Source organism: Stomoxys calcitrans, chromosome 1, assembly GCF_963082655.1.
Source record: "Stomoxys calcitrans chromosome 1, idStoCalc2.1, whole genome shotgun sequence".
Taxonomy (NCBI): Eukaryota; Metazoa; Arthropoda; class Insecta; order Diptera; family Muscidae; genus Stomoxys; species Stomoxys calcitrans.
Genome location: NC_081552.1, coordinates 94,695,024 through 94,719,254, shown reverse-complemented (window position 1 = coordinate 94,719,254; position 24,231 = coordinate 94,695,024). Strand labels below are relative to the sequence as shown.

Sequence of the window (24,231 nt, the reverse complement as noted above, 5' to 3'; positions counted from 1 at the left end):
GCTACCACACTTGTTAGCTACTTTAAGCCGGGCAAGCATACATTCAAACATCGAACACCATCAAACATGTTGGCTTGTAAGCCGGTTCTATGGCCGATGTTGAAGAGCTCTCTGAGCATGTGTTTTTCTCTAGATAACTGCTTTTTGGTGATAGAAGTACTCGTCTGTGTGGTGTAAGTGTTTGTTTGGATATTTGCGCCTTTCTTTCTGAGCCACTCTTTGTCGGCATGTCTGTTGCTGAGACAATACCATAAAGATTTTTCTTTTGGCCAAAAGCAGACGTTTGTAAGATTTTAACATTCAGTTCAAACGCGAACGCAATAAGACCAAGACGTCATTTCTCTGTCTTCCGTAAGCTTTTGACGAACACCTGGTTACCCTAACTTCTCGGTCGATGGCCATAAACGTCTCCAACCAGAACAACTCGTAAAACACCAGCATTATTGGGAATAAGGCCTTTAAAGCCGGTCTACTTTTATGTGCTCTTCGGCAAAGAAATTTCAAAAAGAGAGTCAAAGAAAAACAAACAAGCAAACCCAAAAGAAAAAAACTGGCTCCAAAAGAAAAGTTGTGAAGCTTAGCGGAATCCATTTCTAAGTGAATAAACTTTTTTGTGCAATAACTTCTGGTGATAGAATTTCAAAGTGACACCATTTAAAAATTGTGAAAACAAAAAAAGAAGCAAATAATAATTTAAAAATCGGACAACTGTAAAAAAATTATTAAAACAGGAATTAACCAAAAACCCAACGAAAGTTAAAATTTTATTTCTGGGATTACCTTAGGAAATTGCTTTTCAACATTCCGATGAGTTTGATTGGCGAGAAAAATTTCAAAATGAAAATGCGCGATGTCGAAACAGCCTTCAAATATAGGCGTTTTCCCTATCCAAAAAGGTATGTCATCTAAAGAAGTTATCCAACTACAATTTCTATAATTAGGGAAAAAACTTTTGATGCTGAAATTCTTATCCTTCATACCTTTGTATACATCAATATAGGATAGTGCCAACAAATGTACGATTTGTGTTAAATATTTATTTGAATATAGTATATGCTCGGAAGCAAGAAGACAACTAAAGAGTTCAGATCAGTCCAGAGTATCAGATCGCCCAATCTATAAGGCTTCTAGTGGCTCAATAGGTTTGCGGACGTAACTGGGTCGTATATGACTTGGATGTTGAAAGCAATACGTGTGCATCGCACACAAAATGTAACCCAAATCTGTTACAAATGGCAAGATTAGTACCTCGAGATGTCAAATCGGGGGATCAGTTTATATGGGGACAATATCAATTTATATATCTCTCTTGTTGGGTGTCATCAGTGTGCTTCATATATCAAATCTCAGCTTATCCGGTTAAAATTGAGGCTCCCAGGGAGTGGTAACGGAGTTTCGGTTTATATGGCAGCTACATGTAAAAAATTATCTGATATCGCTTGCGTGATTTGGACAGACGGGCGGATTTATCTGCCTTATAGGGTCTTAAATTAACATTTTGAAGAGTTACAAACTGGCAGACGAGATGTGCATGTCCCTTGTTTAACAAATAGAGAGGAAAAACTGTTGTACACCATCCGCTGGGGATTTTGTGTGCAGCAAATGTTTGCAAAATTTGGATGTTATTTCTATATGGCGAAATCACATGCTCGACCCATATGAATTATAATAAACATGCTTTTAGGGCTCTTATATCGCACATCGAAATCGAATGAATGAGCACTTTGTGACTCAATAATCAAATTTCATAAACTGGTCTATATGGGTGCTACATCGAAAAGAGGACATATATAGATTCTGTTGGGCGCAGATGTCAGGTGAGCCAATACATCATAGCATTACAAATTTCATCCAAATAGAATAAAAATTCATTCGCTGTTCCCAAAAGGTTAAATCGGGTGATAGATTTTGAGGGGGCCACTCCGAAAAGAAAATCCGACCGGTGTAAACTGTACTTGGACTCAAACAAACGAAATCTACTTTGAATAGATAAGCTGATAAGGCAAATATTGTGCGCGCTTCAAAAGTCAGGATTTTTAATTATTTTCCCCCAATAGTCGGGAGTCGGGACAGCCACTGAAAGTCGGGATATTAATACATAATATTAATAGTCTCGACAAATCCCTACCATTTGGTGCCTAACAAAATAGTGATTTTTTAGCTATTATCTTTTTGGAAGCACTGGTTAAACAGCTCACGCACGTTTCGTGTTTTGGTTCACTGTCAAACATCTTCAGTTTGGTCTATAATTTAAAAATGAATAGTCTTACAAACGAACAACGCTTGCCAGAATTATTGAATTTTATTATCAACATGTGTGCTCTGTTGAGAAAGCCAGAAGCATTGCAAGAGCTACCAATGCACCCTGAAATGTCACAGTTTGTTGCGGTTTATGGGCTGGTGGCATCATTGGACCGTACTTCTACCAAGATGATGCGAATCGTAACGTAACTGTGAATGGTGAGCGCTATCGTAAGATGATATCCAACTTTTTCTGTCCAGAATGCAAGAGCTTGACTTGGATGACATGTGGTTTCAACAAGGCGGTGCAACACCGCACGCGTAACAATGGACTTATTGAGAGGCGAGTTCGGTGAACACTTTATTTCACGATTGGGACCGGTCAATTGGCCGCCTAGATCGTGCGATTTGACGACTATTTTTAGTGGACCTATGTTCAGGCTCATATCTGTACAGACTATCCCACTTCAATTGACGCATTGGAAGACAACAGTAAATCATTTATTCGTGAGATAACGGCCGAAATGTTGGAAAGAGCATGCCAAATTTGGACTTAACGGATGGACCATTTGAGGCGAAATCACGGTCAACATTTGCATGAAATAATCTTCAGAATTTAAATTATATTGACCGTACTATCGATTCAAACAATGATTTCATGCATGTTTCTCAATATTATATTTTTTTTTTTTTTTTTTTGGAAACATTCCTATAGCTCTTAAAAAATGACCCTTTAGAATAGATGCATAATAAGTTGAAGAAACAAGTAAAAGCGTGTTAAGTTCGGCCAGGCCGAATTTAATATACCCTCCACCATGGATCGCATTAATCAAGTTCTTTGACCGGTATCTCTTTATATTCAAACAAAGAATAGTGGATAAAAATGTAAATGCTACTGGAGCTATATCAGCAAATGGACTGATTTGCACCATACTTGGTTTCAAAATAATACGGGTAAGAATTGCGCTCTATAGAGGCCGGTTTGTGTTACACCTATAAGAAAACATTGACCGATGGACCCATTTACAATCCCAAACGACCTACACTAATAGGTTGTGCAAAGTTTCAAGCATTCCATAAAAAATTAGTGTGATTTCGACAAACGGACAGACAGACGGACATGGCTAAACTGACTTAGAAAGTCAAGACGATCAAGAAAATATACGATGTGTAACAAACCGAATGACGAAATTAGTATACCCTTATCCTATTGTGGAGGCTATTGAATAATTTTTTTGTATTTGTGCTTTGATTTGTTGAGTTTTAAATTGATTTAAATTTAAAAAAAATATCTGTCTGTTGTTTTTTCAAGACAAGCTGCTATTTTTAAAAATAATTTTTATCTGTGTAGCCACGAACCAAGCACCGTTTCTGCAGTTAGTACCCGACTGTCGAATTTGACTTCTTGAGCGTGTGCTACCTGATTTGGCAGAGACATATATCAGTGATGCGTACACTAACACAGTTGAAAATATTAAAATGTGTTTGTGTGAGTTAAATCCGAACAATCAACTAAGTGAAGAAGCTATGAAAATAACAACAATGAGTCATCCGAACGAAGCCACATGATTTTTCTTACACTGCACGTGTGTACTGCTCGTTTTTCCAATGCACGCAGGCACAGAAATTTATGTGCGGTTGTGTGTTATTGCCTATATATTCTTATATATAAAATTCAATTTGTGTTTGTTTGTCGGTTTGTTCCGTATAGACTCAAAAACGACTGAACCGATTACCTTTAAATTTTCACACAAGGTTGACCTGGAAGGAAACATAGACTATACAATTTATTGATATCGGGAGGGGGTCAGACCCTCCCCCTTACCCCAAAAGTATTACCCACAAATACAAGTGGACCGTTCGGGACAATATGGGATTCAAATTGAGGGTATTCAAGAGTAGAGTACGAATAATAAAAGTTGGGTCCAAGTACCTGGGGGCCGCCAGCCTCAAAACCCCCTAAAATAGGTTTATTCGACGATCATGACAATATGGGACTCAAATGAAAGGTATTTGGGAATAGATTACGAATATAGTCAGGAGGTAAGAATAGGCTTTATAATTTAATGATAACAGAAGGGTTACCACCCAAAATCAAAAGAGGACCGATAAGGACAATATGGGTATCAAATGAAAAGTATGTGGGAGTAGATAACGAATTTGGCATACAAATTCATGTCGAAGTATAGGGGGTCAATGTCGTGTTAACTTTCCATTATAACCTCCAATTATACTCTTTTAGTGTTTGCCTATAAAAAAAAAGTTGTACCATTGTGAAGGGTCTGATATTCATGGCCGACCTCACTTTTTATTTTACTGATTGTTAGTATTTTTGGAACTTAGTAGCTCAAGTCAAATGACTAATTAGGGATAGCATATAGTTAAAATATGCAATAGAAAGTAAACAAATGAACTGCACCATGGTTGATATAACTTTTCTTTGATTTAGCTTATTTATGTAGGTCTCTCTTGTGATTTTGTATGCTATGTTACTAAAGTAAAAGATTTGGTATTACAAACCGGTGAAATACTCTCATTAAAAGTGCCTTATAATTGCTCAGCTGTTGTCTACTCCAACGTCAAAATTGTAGATAGCGAGCTAAAATGCGCCTCCATTCAACATACAATTTTGGAAATACATACATGTTATTTCCTTTTAAGTCATTTATATGGTTAACCTTAATTTGGCTAATTGTGGCTAAAAATCAAACAAATTTCAAATAGTGTTGGTCTCACAAGAGCTATGACAATTATTTAGTCTTCAGAAAGTGCATTAAGACTCAGACGTCAATAAACTGGCAGTCGTCGTCAAACATAAAACAGCATCAAGTATCGTAATCATCGCCTTCATGATTATCATCACCTGTAACATGTCTGTAATCGTTGCACATTGGGATAGGTTATGGTTATGAAGACGGATTTTCAGATTGATTGAAAGTAACATTAACACTTTCTATGGGGTTTAAGCCATTTCCAATTTCAGGTTTTTATATTGGTTTATAACACTTTCCAACAAAAATGAGAAAAGGTGTAAATGGAATATAGCATTATAATAATAAATGTAAAATCTGTACCTTTATTTATTCCTACTAGTTCCTTCAAGCTTTCTAAACATTCCAGAGGATAATATAGTTAAAGGGTAGATCTAATATCAGATTTATTTAAAATCTATAAAAAAGGTGAAGGTATACTGAAAGAAAAAAGTTGTAAAACCATGCTCCATTATAATGACACCTATAATGGACAGGCGTTGTTGAAAATATTGTCAATATAACAATATAACAAAACGCATAGATCATTAAGAACATCATCCCAACAAAATGTGTGTGGATTAGGGTGATGACTTTTTTAAAACCTCATATCCCTGTATTATAATTTTAATGACTTTTTAATAAAGATTAGATAAAATCTTACATATAAGTTGATTCGATAAAAAATAAACATCATGCCTAAAATTATTTAAAAAGTTTCACAAAAATTTACTTACTAAGTGGTTTGTGCGTAACCTTTATGATATATTAATGGAACTCTGTTATTTTAGTATTTAATTGTAAACAGTTTATCCATTTGTGCTACAGGAAGTAATTTTTGAGAAAAAAAAAATCAAGAAGTCATCATCCTAATAAACATGGTCCTAAATTGACTTGCCGGATAGAAATGTAGTGCAAGCAAAGAAATCATATTGACTACTTATTAGGGTCATGACTTTAATGCAACTTTGTTTCTCTGCATCATATATTAATAAGCTTTTTTTTAAGATGATTCGATATAAAAACCTCGCGCACAAAATGAAAAACAAGTAAAAGCGTGCTAAGTTCGGCCGGGCCGAATCTTATATACCCTCCACCATGGATCGCATTTGTCGAGTTCTTTTCCCGGCATCTCTTCTTAGGCAAAAAAGGATATAAGAAAAGAGTTGCTCTGCTATTAAAACGATATCAAGATATGGTCCGGTTCGGACCACAATTAAATTATATGTTGGAGACCTGTGTAAAATTTCAGCCAATTCGTATAAGAATTGCGCCCATTGGGGCTCACGAAGTAAAATAGAGAGAACGATTTATATGGGATCTGTATCGGGCTATAGAACGATTCAGACCATAATAAACACGTTTGTTAATGGTCATGAGAGGATCCATCGTACAAAATTTCAGGCATATCGGATAATAATTGCGACCTCTAGGGGTCAAGAAGTCAAGATCCCAGATCGGTTTATATGGCAGCTATATCAGGTTATGAACCGATTTGAACTTTATTTGACACAGTTGTTGAAAGTAAAAATAAAATACGTCATGCAAAATTTCAGATAAATCGGATAGGAATTGCGCCCTCTAGAAGCTCAAGAAGTCAAATCCCCAGATCTCTTTATATGACAGCTATATCAGGTTATGAACCGATTTCAACCATACTTGGCCATACAGTTGTTGGATATCATAACGAAATACTTCGTGCAAAAATTCATTCAAATCGGATAAGAATTGTGCCTTCTAGAGGCTCAAGAAGTCAAGACCCAAGATCGGTTTATATGGCAGCTATATCAGGTTATGAACCGATTTAAACCATACTTGGCACAGTTGTTGGGTATAATAACAAAACACGTCGTGCGAAATTCCATTCCAATCGGATAAGAATTGCGCACTCTAGAGGCTCAAGAAGTCAAGGTCCAAGATCGGTTTATATGGCAGCTATATCAGGTTATGGACCGATTTGAACCATACCTGGCACAGTTGTTGGATATAATAACAAAACACGTCGTGCAAAATTTCCTTTCAATCGGATAAGAATTGCGCACTCTAGAGGCTCAAGAAGTCAAGACCCCAGATCGGTTTATATGGCAGCTATATCAGGTTATGGACCGATTTGAACCATACTAGGCACAGTTGTTGAATGTCATAAGAAAGCACGTCGTGCAAAATTTCATTCAGATCAGATAAGAATTGCGCACGCTAGAGGCTCAAGAAGTCAAGACCCAAGATCGGTTTATATGGCAGCTATATCAGGTTATAGACCGATTTGAACCATACTTGGCACAGTTGTTGGATATCATAAGAAAGCACGTCGTGCAAAATTTCATTCAGATCAGATAAGAATTGCGCACGCTAGAGGCTCAAGAAGTCAAGACCCAAGATCGGTTTATATGGCAGCTATATCAGGTTATAAACCGATTTGAACCATACTTGGCACAGTTGTTGGATATCGTAGCAAAACACGTCGTGCAAAATTTCATTCCAATCGAATAAGAATTGCGCACTCTAGAGGCTCAAGAAGTCAAGACCCAAGATCGGTTTATATGGCAGCTATATCAAAACATGGACCGATATGGCCCATTTACAATACCAACCGACCTACAATAATAAGAAGTATTTGTGCAAAATTTCAAGTGGCTAGCTTTACTCCTTCGAAAGTTAGCGTGCTTTCGACAGACAGACGGACGGACGGACGGACGGACGGACGGACGGACGGACAGACGGACGGACATGGCTAGATCGACATAAAATTTCACGACGATCAAGAATATATATACTTTATGGGGTCTCAGACGAATATTTCGAGTAGTTACAAACAGAATGACGAAATTAGTATACCCCCCATCTTATGGTGGAGGGTATAAAAAAAAAAATTCATACAAAAATTGAATGTTGGGAAACAATTGGGAGCTATATAAGGTTATGGATCGATTCGGACTATACTAGGGATATCTGACAAATGTCATAGAAAAAGTCACAGTACAAAATTTCAGCCCGTCCGTCAAGCTGTGACCATCCGTCCGTTTGTCTGTTTTTGGAAAGCACGCTTATTTTCGAAGGAGTTATTGAAATTTTGTTTTGACTTTCAATAATTGGTTCTGCCGCGTTGAATCTTAGTGATATATAAGATTCAACTCCATAAAGTATATACATATATTCTTAATCGTCGATCATGCTGTGACCATCCGTCCGTTTGTCTGTTTTTGGAAAGCACGCTTATTTTCGAAGGAGTTATTGAAATTTTGTTTTGACTTTCAATAATTGGTTCGGCTGCGTTGAATCTTAGTGATATATAAGATTCAACCCGGCCGAACTTAATGCACTTTGACTTCTTATATATAAGAAGTAGGTCATACTGGAATATACACCCAGAAAAATTAGTCTGCTGATATCAGCAAATACTGTCTGGTGATATTAAATTAAAAATGTTAAACTTTTGAATAAATCCATAATATCAATTGAGGCATTTGCTATATATTAATAAAAAATCTGCCTATTTTGGGCGTTAATTTTTTTTAAAGCATATATATAATAGTAGTAGTTATTTGTCTGCTGTTACATAAGTTCGTTCAAAAGTTAGCAAGTTTTGGAAAATCCATCTTTCTTTAAAGTTATGTGCTTTTAAAATTTAAGGAGAGGAAGAAACATAAAAATTTTACCGTTTTTAACTTTTTACCATTTGAAAACAGTAAAAATTTTTTGCTATTTTAGATAATAATTAGTGCTGTCCCATTTTCGGTAGACTTTCTGCTGTTACAGCAAACATTTTTGCTGTTTTTAAAAACAAATATCTCTGAGTGTACAATCAGACGTACTTAAGCATTTATGCGAATCACTTTCTTACCAGACATAGTTGCAATGTAAACCAATCTCCCAGTACGTCAAAATCCCGAGACAGCTGATATAACCTTCCATTTTATACATCTTCGAATTCTGGTTAAAAAGTACGCTCTCGGTACTTCAAGAATTACAAGAGGATGACCGGTTTTTAAGAGATCATATCGTGATTTGGAGTTGTGTAAACTTTCCCGACATTGGTTGGAGTTTGCATCTTAATAAGCCTTAAAAATTAAAATCGGAATTTTGGTTTATGTGGGTGCTATATCAATCAAGAATCCTTAATTGCCTAATAACTTTTTATGTTTTTTAATGGTGATTTCGATTCTGAAAAAAAATGTTACACTAATGTTGCACTTATACGGGACAACATTTTGGGAATGCTGCCTTATCCCTCTCATAGTTTTACACTTTTTACATTTTCAATCGAACATGTTAATATGCCCGTATATTGTAATTTCAACCAAATAATGCTAAATAAAACGCGATTACTTTTTCCTTTTTTTATGTATTTCTTTTTAATATTTTGCCAAACATTCTACAAATTGTTTTCTTCTTCTTCTTTTCAACCAAAATTTGCTTGAACGGTGGCATGCACATGAGATGATAGCAGCTGATTTAAAGTGCGGCATTATCCATCCTAGCCTAGCCACGGTGTAGAAAATGCAGCATTTTTTCACTTTCAGTGGGCAACACCATTACAAACGAACATTTACCCGGTGGTGGGGTTACACTTTTTTGGAGAATCGAACACAAAATTTCGATCTCAGTGCAACATGTCGAAAAAATGCTGCACTTTTTTTCACAATCGAAATCACCACAAATTTATGGACAATACACTTATATGCACCTAGCCACAGCTTGATATATTATGTATATATATTGATATTTTTATACCCTCCACCATAAGATGGGGGGTATACTAATTTCGTCATTCTGATTGTAACTACTCGAAATATTCGTCTGAGACCCCATAAAGTATATATATTCTTGATCGTCGTGACATTTTATGTCGATCTAGCCATGTCCGTCCGTCTGTCCGTCCGTCCGTCTGTCTGTCGAAAGCACGCTAACTTCCGAAGGAGTAAAGGTTGCACAAATACTTCTTATTAGTGTAGGTCGGTTGGTATTGTAAATGGGCCATATCGGTCCATGTTTTGATATAGCTGCCATATAAACCGATCTTGGGTCTTGACTTCTTCAGCCTCTAGAGTGCGCAATTCTTATTCGTTATGATATCCAACAACTGTGCCAAGTATGGTTAAAATCGGTTCATAACCTGATATAGCTGTCATATAAACAGATCTGGGGATTTGACTTCTTGAGCTTCTAGAGGGCGCAATTCCTTTCCGATTTGGCTGAAATTTTGCATGACGTATTTTATTTTTAATTTCAACAACTGTGTCAAATAAGGTTCAAATCGGTTCATAACCTGATATAGCTGCCATATAAACCGATCTGGGATCTTGACTTATTGACCCCTAGAGGTCGCAATTATTATCCGATATGCCTGAAATTTGGTACGATGGATCCTCTCATGACCATTAACAAACGTGTTTATTATGGTCTGAATCGGTCTATAGCCCGATACAGATCCCATATAAATCGTTCTCTCTATTTTACTTCGTGAGCCCCAATGGGCGCAATTCTTATACGAATTGGCTGAAATTTTACACAGGTCTCCAACATATAATTTAATTGTGGTCGGACCACACCGGACCATATCTTGTTTTTTTTAAAACAATGGTACGAAGTACAAAACCAAAACAGTGCCCCTTAGTGTACTCACCAAACGAATGAATGAAATAAATTTTTCTGTAAAATTCAAAAGCAATATTATTTTTGCGTGTCAATAAGAAATTGCCGCTTCAATGGACCACAAATTGCAGTTCTTCGTATGTTGGGACTTTAAACCATTTATGGGTATAAGAAAACCAGGTTTCATCATTCACCCACAGTGCCACCAACACACCTTCCCAAAATTAAAATTGAAACAAGGGTGTAACTCCATCTATTTTGAACTCCAATAGCAGCAGCAACAAAAATAAGGCAAACTGCAACTCTTCTAACCTGGCTTACAGCAATAGCAACTGCAACCACTTGGTCATCATTATCCTCAACAGCATAGGCAGCTGTGGAACTGCCCCAATAACAACCATAAGCTTGCTGGTTCTTACCAAAAACGCTCAATGATACCGGTTTCAGCTGCATTCAATAATAAAAACCGCAAACTAGGTGATTTTCATTTTCAAACGCGTTTTGTCCAATACTTAAAATTAATAGAGCAACAACAAAATGCATCAACGAACAACAACAACAGCAGGTAATAAGCCATAGAAGAAAATCCAATACCGAAAGTCTTGATGTGAATACTTTGGTGGAAAAATTTAAAGAGACTGCATTGACTTCGTAGCCGGCATGAACGTCAACGATGTCTGTGGAGACCCGTCCACCATTTATTTTCGGTATTGGAAACACATACTTGATTTTCTTTACGTTCACCACTTCATTTCACCTGCACTGTGTTTGCCCTGGAAAAGCAGAGCAGTTTTTCTTTAGCAGTTATTGTTGCATAGTTTTCCAATCATGAAGTCGTCCCTGGGGTTAGTAGACCTGTAAGACGACTTCCAATGTGTACAAACGTGGTCGAGTTTAGCTTAGTTTTTCTTTTCCAAAAGCTTAATTTCCTATATATATTTTTTTATTTGAAGTGTGAGATTTAAAATTGTCAGGAAAAAGAAAGAGGAAAATCCAAAATTTGCAACATTGAGATTTTGGTCGGTAGCAGACACATTTCCTGGTTATTTCTGTTATAGGAACAAAATTATGTCCAGCTTAACATATTTATGGGCTTACCAACGAGTTGGACACACATTAAATAAGGAAAGTGAAGAAACAAAAAAAGAAAATTGACTTCTATCAGGTAAAAATGTGGTCCTCTTTTTAAAGATACAAGCCAAAATAGACGAACTTAGTTCAATCATTACCAATTTTCCAACAACAATTCCTTTGCTAAAAGTTTTTATACTCGATGTTAAAGAGTTTTACTAATCTTGTCATTCCGTTTGTAGCACCTCGAAATATTGATCGGCGACCCCATGAAGATTACATATTCTTGATCATCTCTACATTCTGAGTCGAACTAGCCGTGTCAGTCCGTCACTCAGTCTGTCGAAATCATGATAGCGGTCGAACGGTCAAAAAGCACGCGAGGGTTACCTTTTTTTGAGGTTATACGTACTTAGAACGTTTTGGCATACGAGCGCTATTTGTGTTGTTTGCAGTAACTTAAAAGATTCATCTCGCCCAAAAAATGGAATTCGACGTGGATTAACTCAGTGCATGTTTTTGAGAACAATGTATCGATGAACCTAATTCAATTTTTGGCGATGAAGCTTCATCAAGGACCAGTGTTAATCGATGGTATTGTGAATTCAACCTAGGTCGTAGTTCACACCAAAATGAATTTCGTGAAGGTCGTCCAAAATCGGTTTTTGTTCCATAAACCATTGATGCTGTGCGCCAACTGATATTGCAAGATAGTCATGCGACCTATCGTGAGATTGAGACAACTTTAGTCATAAGTGGGACCAGCATACATTCAATATTGCGTGAACATTTGCGTCAGACGTCTATCTTATCAAGAAGATCGCCTAGGGAGAATTCACTGGTTCAACAGCATAAACAGCACGCTTCGGCCAGAAGCCAGTGCACAGGCCTAAGACCCCAAATACTACCTAGCGTTTTGTGGCAGAAAGACAGCCCTCTTTTTGACCCAACATCAAACTTTTGCCGCCTGGTGCATAGTACCAGATTATTCATTCTGGGGTTTATGACTAGCCAATTGGCTTCGCCCATTTATATAGCTTTCTCAAAAGACATGAACTTTACTTTAACTGGCCATTATAGAAAATGTATTCCTCTAGCCGAACGTAGAATAGATGTCCAAGCGCTTCGATCTTCTGCGCCTCTTCTCCAATCACAGTTTCGAGATGTCTCCCGTCACTTGGCCACTTCATTGGAGTTTAGTTCTTCTGCCTTTGCGTATTCTATTATGGTCTCCTTCAAAAAACTTCTTTGGTGGAGCTTCTTCATCCATTCTGAACGCATTAAAATACAACGCAATCGTTGTACTTTAATGCCTTTTACTATGATGCCACGGGTAGTATCAGTGTCTTGTATAGTGTAATTTTCGGGGGTCAAAAGGTGGCTTTGCTCCTCAACAGCATGCTCAATTCAAACTAGCATCTGTTGGCCATTATTATCCATCGTTGATTCTCTTTCGATATTTTGAAATGCTGAAATTACTTCTTCCTGTGACAGACCTATGATATAGATGTCGGCGTAGGCGAGTAGCGTGTAGTCTTTTGTGTCTATTTACATCTGCATCTCGTATAATCTTCACTAGCAGGATATTAAGAGATAGGCGATAAGAGACGATAGGCGATAAGAGACGATAGGCGATAAGAGACGATAGGCGATAAGAGATGATAGGCGTTAAGAGACGATAGGCGTTAAGAGACGATAGGCGATAAGAGGTGATAGGAGACGATAGGCTGTCTCACTGTTTGAAACCTCGTTCTGTATTAAACCGTTAGGAAAGGTTATTTCCTATTTTAACTGAGAAGCGTGTATCAGCAAGCGTCATTTTGCAAAGTCGTATCAGGTTTGCAGGAATTCCGAACTCACACGAGACTTGAAATACCTTTGCACGCATAGGGTTGTAGAAGGCGACTTTGTAGTCTACAAGCAGATGGTAGGTGTTTATTTGTCTTTCTCGGGTCTTTTCCGGGATTTGGCGCAATGTAAATATGTGGTCTATGGTGGATTTACCCTGTCCAAAGCCACACTGATGCCCAATTATTTCGTTGAGTTTAGATTTTAATCTTTCACATATTACGATCGATAGTATTTTGTATGCGATGGTGAGGAGGCATATTCTTCTGTAGTTGGCACAAACCGTCTTGTCCCTTTTCTTGTGTACGGGACATAGTATGCTGAGGTTCCAATCATCGGGTATGCGTTCTTCTCTTTCATCTGGCGTTGCTACTGATTGCAGCCTTGCCCTATATGCCACATTCTGGGCTTTAGATCCTTTGGGTAGGTTTTTGGTACCCAAGTACGGATGTTTTGGCTCTTTTCGTGGAGTTGGGTTAGCCATTGCGCTGCTATATCATTGGGAAAGGAAGTGCATTCTTCAATCGGGTCAGTCGAGTGGAATATGCCGTTCCCACCTGTTGTGTTTGCAGCTTTTCGATGTCCAGCTTTTGTGAAATGTCAGATCGTACGTTTCTCGCCACACTAAGACGGGTGCGAACCTTTGCTGCAACAATGTAATGATCCACATCGATGTTCGCCCCTCGGATCGATCGTACATCTTAAACGCTGGTTTGGTCGTGTGACACTCATTTGGCCGAGTGAATCCTACGATGTTGGAATCTGGTGCTGCTAACTACCATGTTCTTTGCATCGGCGAAGTCTTCTTCGTGTACACTCAACCAAATTTGTTATTCAAAACAGCAAAAATGTTTGCTAAAACAGCAGTTTTTGTCTGGTGAAAATGGGAAAGCAGTAAACATAGGGCCGCTGTATTAGCAAACATTTTTTACTGTTATTTCAACTAATAAAATCTGCTGTTTTGAGTACACACATTTGCTGAAAAAAATAAAAAATGTGCTACTTCTTATGGTTGCCTGTTCCCTGTTTTGATTACTTTAGGCATTTTTTAGAAATTTTGTTGTAGGAGATGATTTTAATTTGTGGAATAATTTTGTAAAGAAGCTACTTGATCCATCCATTGGTGTACATTTCGAAATTTGGCTGAGTTAGCTCGCATTTTTATACCCTCCACCATAAGATGGGGGGTATACTAATTTCGTCATTCTGTTTGTAACTACTCGAAATATTCGTCTGAGACCCCATAAAGTATATATATTCTTGATCGTCGTGTCATTTTATGTCGATCTAGCCATGTCCGTCCGTCTGTCCGTCCGTCCGTCCGTCCGTCTGTCTGTCGAAAGCACGCTAACTTCCGAAGGAGTAAAGCTAGCCGCTTGAAATTTTGCACAAATACTTCTTATTAGTGTAGGTCGGTTGGTATTGTAAATGGGCCATATCGGTCCATGTTTTGATATAGCTGCCATATAAACCGATCTTGGGTCTTGACTTCTTGAGCCTCTAGAGTGCGCAATTCTTTTCCGATTGGAATGAAATTTTGCACTACGTGTTTTGTTATGATATCCAACAACTGCGCCAAGTATAGTTCAAATCGGTTCATAACCTGATATAGCTGCCATATAAACCGATCTTGGGTCTTGACTTCTTGAGCCTCTAGCGTGCGCAATTCTTATCCGATCAGAATGAAATTTTGCACGACGTGTTTTGTTATTATATCCAACAACTGTGCCAAGTATGGTTCAAATCGGTCAATAACCTGATATAGCTGCCATATAAACCGATCTTGGGTCTTGACTTCTTGAGCCTCTAGAGTGCGCAATTCTTATCCGATTGGAATGAAATTTTGCACGACGTGTTTTGTTATGATATCCAACAACTGCGCCAAGTATAGTTCAAATCGGTCCATAATCTGATATAGCTGCCATATAAACCGATCTTGGATCTTGACTTCTTGAGCCTCTAGAGGGCGCAACTCTTATCCGAATGGACTGGAATTTCGCACGACGTGTTTCGTTATGATATCCAACAACTGTGCCAAGTATGGTTGAAATCGGTCCATAACCTGATATAGCTGTCATATAAACAGATCTGGGGATTTGACTTCTTGGGCTTTTAGAGGGCGCAATTCCTATCCGATTTGGCTGAAATTTTGCGTGACGTATTTTATTTTTTCTTTCAACAACTGTGTCAAATAAGGTTCAAATCGATTCATATCCTGATATAGCTGGCATATAAACCGATCTGGGATCTTGACTTCTTGACCCCTAGAGGTCGCAATTATTATCCGATATGCCTGAAATTTTGTACGACGGATCCTCTCATGACCATCAACAAACGTGTTTATTATGGTCTGAATCGGTCTATAGCCCGATACAGATCCCTTATAAATCGTTCTCTCTATTTTACTTCGTGAGCCCCAATGGGCGCAATTCTTATACGAATTGGCTGAAATTTTACACAGGTCTCCAACATATAATTTAATTGTGGTCCGAACCGGACCATATCTTGATATCGTTTTAATAGCAGAGCAACTCTTTTCTTATATCCTCTTTAGCCTAAGAAGAGATGCCGGGAAAAGAACTCGACAAATGCGATTCATGGTGGAGGGTATATAAGATTCGGCCCGGCCGAACTTAGCACGCTTTTACTTGTTTTTATTGTTCTAGTAATGTGCACATGACTGGCATGGCCTTTTGCATCTAAATTTAAAGAAAAAAGTTTATGGAAGGTATACATTCACACATTTACATATGTGTACTATTTTTTTTTTTCTTCTAACATCTCTTTCATAATAAAGCAGCAGACATTTTCAGCAAACAACAGACCATTCAGCAACAAGCCTGCTAATCTGAAATTGCAGTGCTACTGCTGTAATAGCAGCACTACTGCTACAATAGCAGTAAAATTAACTACTTATATTCAGCAGTCAGTTTTTTGCTATTTTTGTAATTTTTTTTCTATGAGTGTATGTTAATTTTCCGACTGTTGGGCCAAGTTAATTTTCCTTCCCTATTTTCGCATTAAAATCTCCCAGAGCGATTTTAATATCATAGGCGGGACAAAGGTAATACTCCCTTTCTAGGCGCTCGTAGAAAATCTCCAAAATATACCAAATTCATGCTTGTGCTTGCCGAGCCATGGCACTTCCTGTATAACTGTAATGTCTGCCCTGTATTTCCACAATACATGTGTATACTGCGCCCTCTTTATAGAATAGTCCTAAAACATTTGCGTCTCCGTTTCCGTACTTAATCTTCTTCGTATTTCTTCCATGAACGAGGTCAGTAATAATATAGAAAATGTTGCACAGTGACCTTTTCTGTGACCTCTAACATACGTGCCAACTATGGTCTGAATCGGTTCTTAATCTGAAATAGCTCCCCGGCAAATCAATTTCCCGATTTTATTTCTTGAGCCTCAATAGAGCGCAATTCTTATCCGATTTGGTTGAACTTTTGCACAAGGACATCTATTGTACTTTGGTGTCCAATATCCAAGCCAAGTATGACCTGAATCGGTTCATAACCGTATGTAGCTCCAATAGCATAGCAATTTTTATTCATTATCCATTGTTTGCCTATAAATACAAGGCAAGGACAAATGCGCTCTATGGTGAACGGTATATGGATTCGGCCCGGCCGAACTTAGCACGCTCTTGTTGAAGATTACTAAGTTCAAAAATTTACTTTTTGCCTCTGAAAGTAGTCATCAGGCCCATCGTGCGTTAGTAAGATTCTGCCCTTCCGCATTGTTAAAAATGCATTTTATCAAAAAAGGAGATAGCCAAATTCTTTTGTATGAAGAAAATCACATCATGAAGACCACTGTCAGCCGATCAGTATCGTTCTTAATATACACGTCCAATAGTCCGTGCTAGGCCAACAGCTTTGGAGATTAAGACCACTTCTAAAAATCACGGCAAAAAGCTTATGGCATACGGTTCTGCCTTTTGTAAGACCCTCTTGACTTCTATGGTTGAAACGAATTTAGCGCATAGACTGTCATCCCCTACTAAATCAAGTCCTCAACTATGGAGAGTGCCTCGGCACTACACAGATAAAATAACTCTTAGAAAAAACTAACTACCAAATTTTTATATGAAACTTTAAATTCTCAACGAATTTTAGCATTGAATCGAATACATTATTTGTTGAAGTACGTAAGACAAAATTTTTGAAATTTTGTTGACTTTCAACAAAGTCTTTAGTAGAGGTAATTGTAATAGGCGTACTACCATGTGGAGCACAAAACTCCCATGGCAATCATGACTTTCAAACCCCGAGTCCCCCAGTCGACCAAAAAAATGTTTTATTTTGTTTTCCTTTAAATATTTCAAGGTGGTTTTTAACTTTTTTTAGCTTAATTAATTGAGACACTTACTACGGTGCAGCAGTACTTATTGATTTATTTAATCATAAAGAAGATGGCGTTAGTAGGCTAGAAGATGCGTGCAAGACTACTAAACATGAGATCATGAGTTCAATACCATGCGGCACAAAAATTATTAAAATTTGTTTTTAAGGGTAATTGAAGAGAGAGACAGAGGAAACCCTGACAACAGCAGTAAAACGAACGAGACAAAGTAGCGCGAGCCGAACAAAGAAAACAAAAACCCCACTACCCGAAGCAAAACACATGCGTTGGCTGGTTAGATGGTTTTTTGTCTTGCTTATGGATATATTATTGCTGTTGTTGTATGTTGGCTTGCACAGAGTGCCTTTCAACAACAAATTTCTACTTTGGGACAATGAGATTCAAAATAAATTGTTCCAGGAAAATTAACAACTTTCGCAGTTGTTTTTTCGACCAAAGTTGTTATTTTTCAAAATAATTTTTATCTGTTTATGTTATAACAGGGGGACTTCAGTACAATCCGTGTACATCAACTCCATGTCTGCGTTGTAGACTGTAGTTCTCCACCTGTTCTATTAGACAGACAGCGATCTTACACGGATATGTTAAGGCTGGTACTATGTTCGTTTTTCACAGTTCATTATTTTTTTGATACACTATAAAAATATCAATGATAAAATAATACTTTTATTGAAATTGTTTCAAGAGTTAAGCCTAGTGCTGACTTCGTCTTTTCGGCCGAACAACTGTCAAAACGCATTATAGCAAAATGGTGACGAAGAAAATGCGAACACATTCCGTAGAAGTGCTACTGATTTCTATAAGCAAAGCAATAGTAGCGACATGTCGCTGCGCCAATAAATATTTCGCTTCAATTAATTTCCAATGTAATTAAATGCTCACGAAATGGGCACCAATCAAGTCTGTTTCAATGATGTTGTCTTTGTTGTATGTTGTTGCTTGACTTTAGTTTGTGTTCTGGCAAAGAATAGAGTCAGTAATAGGCTTAATGGGGAAATGTCCTACTGAATAAAATCAGCAAATTTTGCTCAAAGTCTTTAACCCAAAAAAAGTAATCTCGAAAAAGTTTCGTGAAAATTGAGAAATTGCCCATTAGAGGGCAATTTTCTCAAAACTACTCAACATGGCTAGGCCACCTTAGCGCAGAGTTCAGCATGTCCGCCTATGACACTGAACAACTGGTTCAGCTGTGGTTATACCCTCCTAATGCTGGCGACATTTGGGAAGTACTATCCCATGTAAAAACATCTCCCCAAATAGGCGTCGCACTGCAGCACGCCGTTCGAACTCGACTATATACAAAAAAGACCCTTATCATCAGCTTAAACTTGAATCGAATAGCACTCATTGATATGTGAGAAGTTTGCCCAGTTCCTTCATGGACAAGTTTGCATTGCACTCATCATGGCTCCTCCCAGCTTGTTCGCTGCCGACACAAGGTTCCCCTTACCCCCAAACGTTGTAATTATGTTTACATGCTTCGTGGTTACTATAAGGTGTGTTGTTGCCTGGTCTTCGTCGCCTTAAAGCGGGTTTGACAGAGTTCTAAATTCTAACCTCTGATCTATTACTTATCTGAAAGGTAGGAAAATTGCCACTACTACAGAATAAGATTGTAAAATAACGTTAAATAGTATGCATTGTTCTCGCCAGCATACCTTCTACTATACTTTGGCCTAGAGAATTTCTATTTTGTGGCCTATTATTTGTATGGTGAATGTTAATTTTGTAGATACGAACACCCACCTGTAGGTTTTTTCTGTCTACAAAAATTTGGCAATGATGTATTATGCTTCCTACCTTCAAACAAATTACATTTCCTTGGGTTTTTCATCTTTCTTCTTCATAAAAGTGAAGGAGTTTCTCTTTCACATCTACAAAGACACCATACCGGTGGCCCAAGTAATAATGCAAATTTATTACATTGCAATAACACATCTGTCATCTCCTAATTTATCTTCGTCAATCATGAGGTCTTATAAGCCTTTCTTTGTTTCCTCTGCTACTTCTTCAGTACATCTGTATGTAATGAGCTGCACAGGGCGCAGAGGAAAAATCTAACAAGCAATCAAAAAAGAAAACCGCCACCATAATTGTGTTAATTATTCAAAATTGGATTTACAAATCTTGGTGGCAAAGCTCATTAATTCGATAACATGACTTAGCGCCTTTCATGGTGGGACGAGCATTTTCGACTAGTAATTCATCAAAAAATTGTGATTTGAATAATTGGCCCTCCCCGTCGCGGGATTTTGCCACCGTCAAGGGCTGGAAGAGGGATTTTTTTAGCATGGATTTAAATAAAGGCAATAAAAATCTGCCAAGATTGTGCCTTTCACATATTTAAGCCAAAACGTTAATGTTTATTGGTATGCACAAAGTAACGGCAGTGGGCACTCTATAATTTTTCCTCGTTTTCGGCAGGATTACGTTCAGCTAAGAGCATCATCCATCCAAAACAGATGTTATTTTTCCTTTTTCTTTCCTTTTTTTAGTTTTTTTTTCTTATTGCTTGGAGCACAAAAATAATTTATAATTTTGATTTCTTCTTGCTCGCAGTTTCAGAGGAAAACTTATGGTAAACAGATAAGGGGGAATTGTTTTGACAGTTACACAAATCATTTTACAATATATTTGTCATAACATATTGTAATTTGCATACAAATGAATGAATGGACAGTTATATGAATTTATGAGAATTTGTTGCTATTCCAAACGGCATACGAAAATCGTTTGCATTATGTGAATGTATGTGTGAGGGACCTTGTGAACATGCACATACGTATTTATCTGTGTTGGTGAATTACGTGAACGGAACTTCACTTAATAATTTGAAAAACAAGTATTTTCTTGTAACGTCTGCCTTGAGAGACATGGGATCCATTGCTAATACATATGCAATAGCTTAAACGGCAGGAAGAAGGATAATTCATCTTTAGTTTAGGTCATGGTATGGCTATTCCCGGATTGACAGAAGACAAACATATGTTTCAATTTAACTAACATACAAATATGGGGAGGAGATGTCTCCTATGAAATATTATAACATGCTCGTACTAATCAAAATATTGTGCATTGGAAAAATTACAATATCTTGTATAGTTATTTTTTGGACCAAGCTGTTGTAAACAAGAGGTTTAATACAACTAGAACTGTTATTGTATCACTAACTCGAATCTATGCTAAACAAAATTCGGAGAATGGGCGCAGAATGGAAATTCTCTAATCTATTGGGTTGCCCAAAAAGTAATTGCGGATTTTTTAAAGGAAAGTAAATGCATTTTTAATAAAACTTAGAATGAACTTTAATCAAATTTACTTTTTTACACTTTTTTCTAAAGCAAGCTAAAAGTAACAGCTGATAACTGACAGAACAAAGAATGCAATTACAGAGTCACAAGCTGTAAAAAAAATTGTCAACGCCGACTATATGAAAAATCCGCAATTACTTTTTGGGCAACCCAATAGACGGAGTTTTTTGGAAGACGCATTAAAAACTTGTTGGTTGCCAAATATTCCATTTTGCACATCCGATACAGAAAGCACAGCTAGTGATTCTTTATACCGAATACTCTGACCAAACGAAAGAATAGGAAAACAGACTCTTCTAATGTTGACGAGCTTTCCAAAAGACTTAAGAACCATGATTTGCAAGTCTGCATCTGAAATGCCCAAATTCGTTACAGAGAAAGATCAGTATCCGAACTAGCGGTTGTTTTGGAAAAGAACAAAACCGATTTTATCGCGTTACGGGAGTAGCCATAGATTAGCAGAGGCGTCACAACTACACCGAAATGTGACGAGCTGTAAAGCTAATCATCGCAGCAAAGATAAGCGACATGAGTTTGTGGATTTGTGGTTAGTCGGGGAAGGAAACACCTTGTCTCCAGATGGATGAGGAACTAGCCATAATCTAAATAAAAGTCACATACGAAAACCTTTATATCAGCCTTATCTTTGCACAGGCTACAATATATCGACGCTACCCCGCGCAAAATCGATCTAGGAGATTTTAATGCCAAAATAAAATTGAGAATATCTTTGGTCCAACGGCCGAAGAATTTAGCCTCCACGAGGGAACGTCCGATTACACTTTGAAGCTTCATGGCGATTAAAAAACATTGTAGTGGGCAACACCAGATTTCAGCTTAGTGATATAACAAGGCCATTCGCTTACAGATAAAAATAATTTTCAAAAACAAAAATGTCAAAATAAGAACTAAAAAATTTGTTAATTTTTCTGCAACAAATTACAGTTGAGCCTTAATTATCCGGTTCGCTCTGGACCGAGCTTAGCTCGGAAAATCGAAAGCACGGTTAATGGAGATATTTTTTTCTTAAATTTCATTATTCACTTTTTTATTGATTTCTGGTAATACCATACAGAGTTTCTATGATTTCATATCATTTGGTATATAGAAAACGTTTTAAAATACATACAAATAAATATTTAAAGTACTTATGCAGCGTTGTGCGATTTCACACGTGAATTCTTTGTTTTTTGGTTACATGCATTACATCCGTCTCTGAAATTTCTGAACCGCTATTGTTCTCAAGAAATTACAATAGAACTCTACATGGCTCTATTGCTTGAGCTAATTGGGGGGTTTCCAGGTCTTTTGAGTTTCCTTCGTCTGATTCTTCGGAATCATCATAAGTTCGTATTCTTGTCTTTGGTTAGCTGTATTAATAATGACCACAGATTTAATAGCACAGGATTTGACATCATTATCCAGGCGGTATTACAATGTTTGATTATATAACAGCAGCATAATCCTGATTTTCGTTATCTTGGAACAGCAGGTTATTCCAGAGGTTATGTAAAACTTGTGGGCTTACATCGTTACAAAGCTGTCTTGATATTTTGAAATCATGTCTGCTGTTTCAAGCCATATTTTTTTGACGATTAATTTATCGTATTTGAAGCTTCGGATTCCCTCTTGATCTACAGGCTAAATTAAACATTTGTAAATCGGTGAAAAAATATTTCTAGAAGCAAACACAATTTGCACTGGTTATCGAAGCCAATATTTTGTTAATGTTGTCTTACCTTTGGCTTTTTTTGCGAACCATCCATAGACTCACTTGTACAGGCATATTTTAAAACTGGTTCCTTATTTTTGGTTAAATTGTGTAAAATTTATTCGTCTACATCATATTTTTCTGATAACAAACCAACGAACATGTTTTTACTATGATCTTTGATCAGTTCAAATTTTACCTGATTTAAAACAACGTGCTCATTTTTTTCTATTTTTTCCGTTTTGTTGTTACATCAAAAGATCATGTGTATGGGAAGTACACGGAGACTACAGTTAAGCACGGTTAATAGAGGGAGCATTATCGAAGCTCGGATAATACAGGTAAACCACGGTTAATAGAGGTCCAAAACTAAAACACAGCATGTCGGTTAACCGGTGTAACCGGTTATAAGAGGCCCGGATAATCGAATTTTAACTGTATTTTGAATCGCAAAAGACCCAAAGTAAAAATTTGTTGTTTTGCAAACCAACGCTCTGCTTGTTCTCGTTCCTTTACTGCTGCTCTCGGGTTTTTCTCTGTCACTCATTCTCAGCGATGCCCAAAATGAAAATTTGACTGCATGCAGTGTTTGCACAACAGAAAAAAATTTCCGACCAAAATTTTTCAAAAAACCTAATAAATCTCCAACTAGCCGAACAAAATTTTAAATTTGTTAAATATAATTTTCTCAGAAGACAAAATTTTCTTAATGCTTGATAAAACCTTCTCTTAAGACAAAACCTCAAAAAGAATAAAAGAAACTCTCTCAAGGTACGCACAGGTTCGTTAAAAATTGGAAAAAGAATTTTGTGTGTTATAATTTTAACATACAATCGATCGAAGCCATCAACACAACTTCTAAAAGATGCACAAATAACATGTGTATACTGTGCAGACCATATAATCAAGTGGAAAATAAGTCCATCGCTACAAAGAAAAAAAGGTGTCAAACTTTATTAGTGTCTAGCTTACATCGTACACACGTTTTCACGGCATATTCGATATACGTACAACCTACCAGTGTATGGCCTTGCAGCCGCCACACCTCATATGGTTGAAAAGTCCTCTAACCAAAGACGAAATGCGTTCCATAATGGCTGGTGTGTTGTGATCTTTGGCTTTCCTTTTCCATTGCAAAAAATCATCGATCATTAAGCTCGTCTCGGAAGAGAAAAACAAAGTTTTAAGTTAACATTTTTTTTTTAAGATTTAGGATTTAGACAAGCTCGCTGCAAGTGTTAATACCCATACATAAACCGACATTTTAGTGACCGATGTTGCTTAAGCTAGTAAAAGCGTGCTAAATTCAGCAGGTCGTATATTATAACCTTCA

The 24,231-nt window shown here is 37.2% G+C and overlaps 1 protein-coding gene across 3 annotated transcripts in view; it reads left to right on the top strand.

The window, feature by feature from the left end:
• Positions 1-223: 223 nt before the first annotated feature.
• Positions 224-24,231, top strand: part of LOC106095086 (heparan sulfate 2-O-sulfotransferase pipe-like) — a 507,727-nt gene continuing 483,719 nt past the window's right edge. The window contains exon 1 of one of the 3 annotated variants that reach the window (XM_059363929.1): positions 224-896. In XM_059363929.1, coding sequence (XP_059219912.1) covers positions 808-896 — 89 coding nt within the window. In that variant the 5' untranslated portion in view covers positions 224-807. The remainder of the gene's footprint in view (positions 897-24,231) is intronic. The other 2 variants (XM_059363924.1, XM_059363926.1) reach the window with 2 other exon arrangements.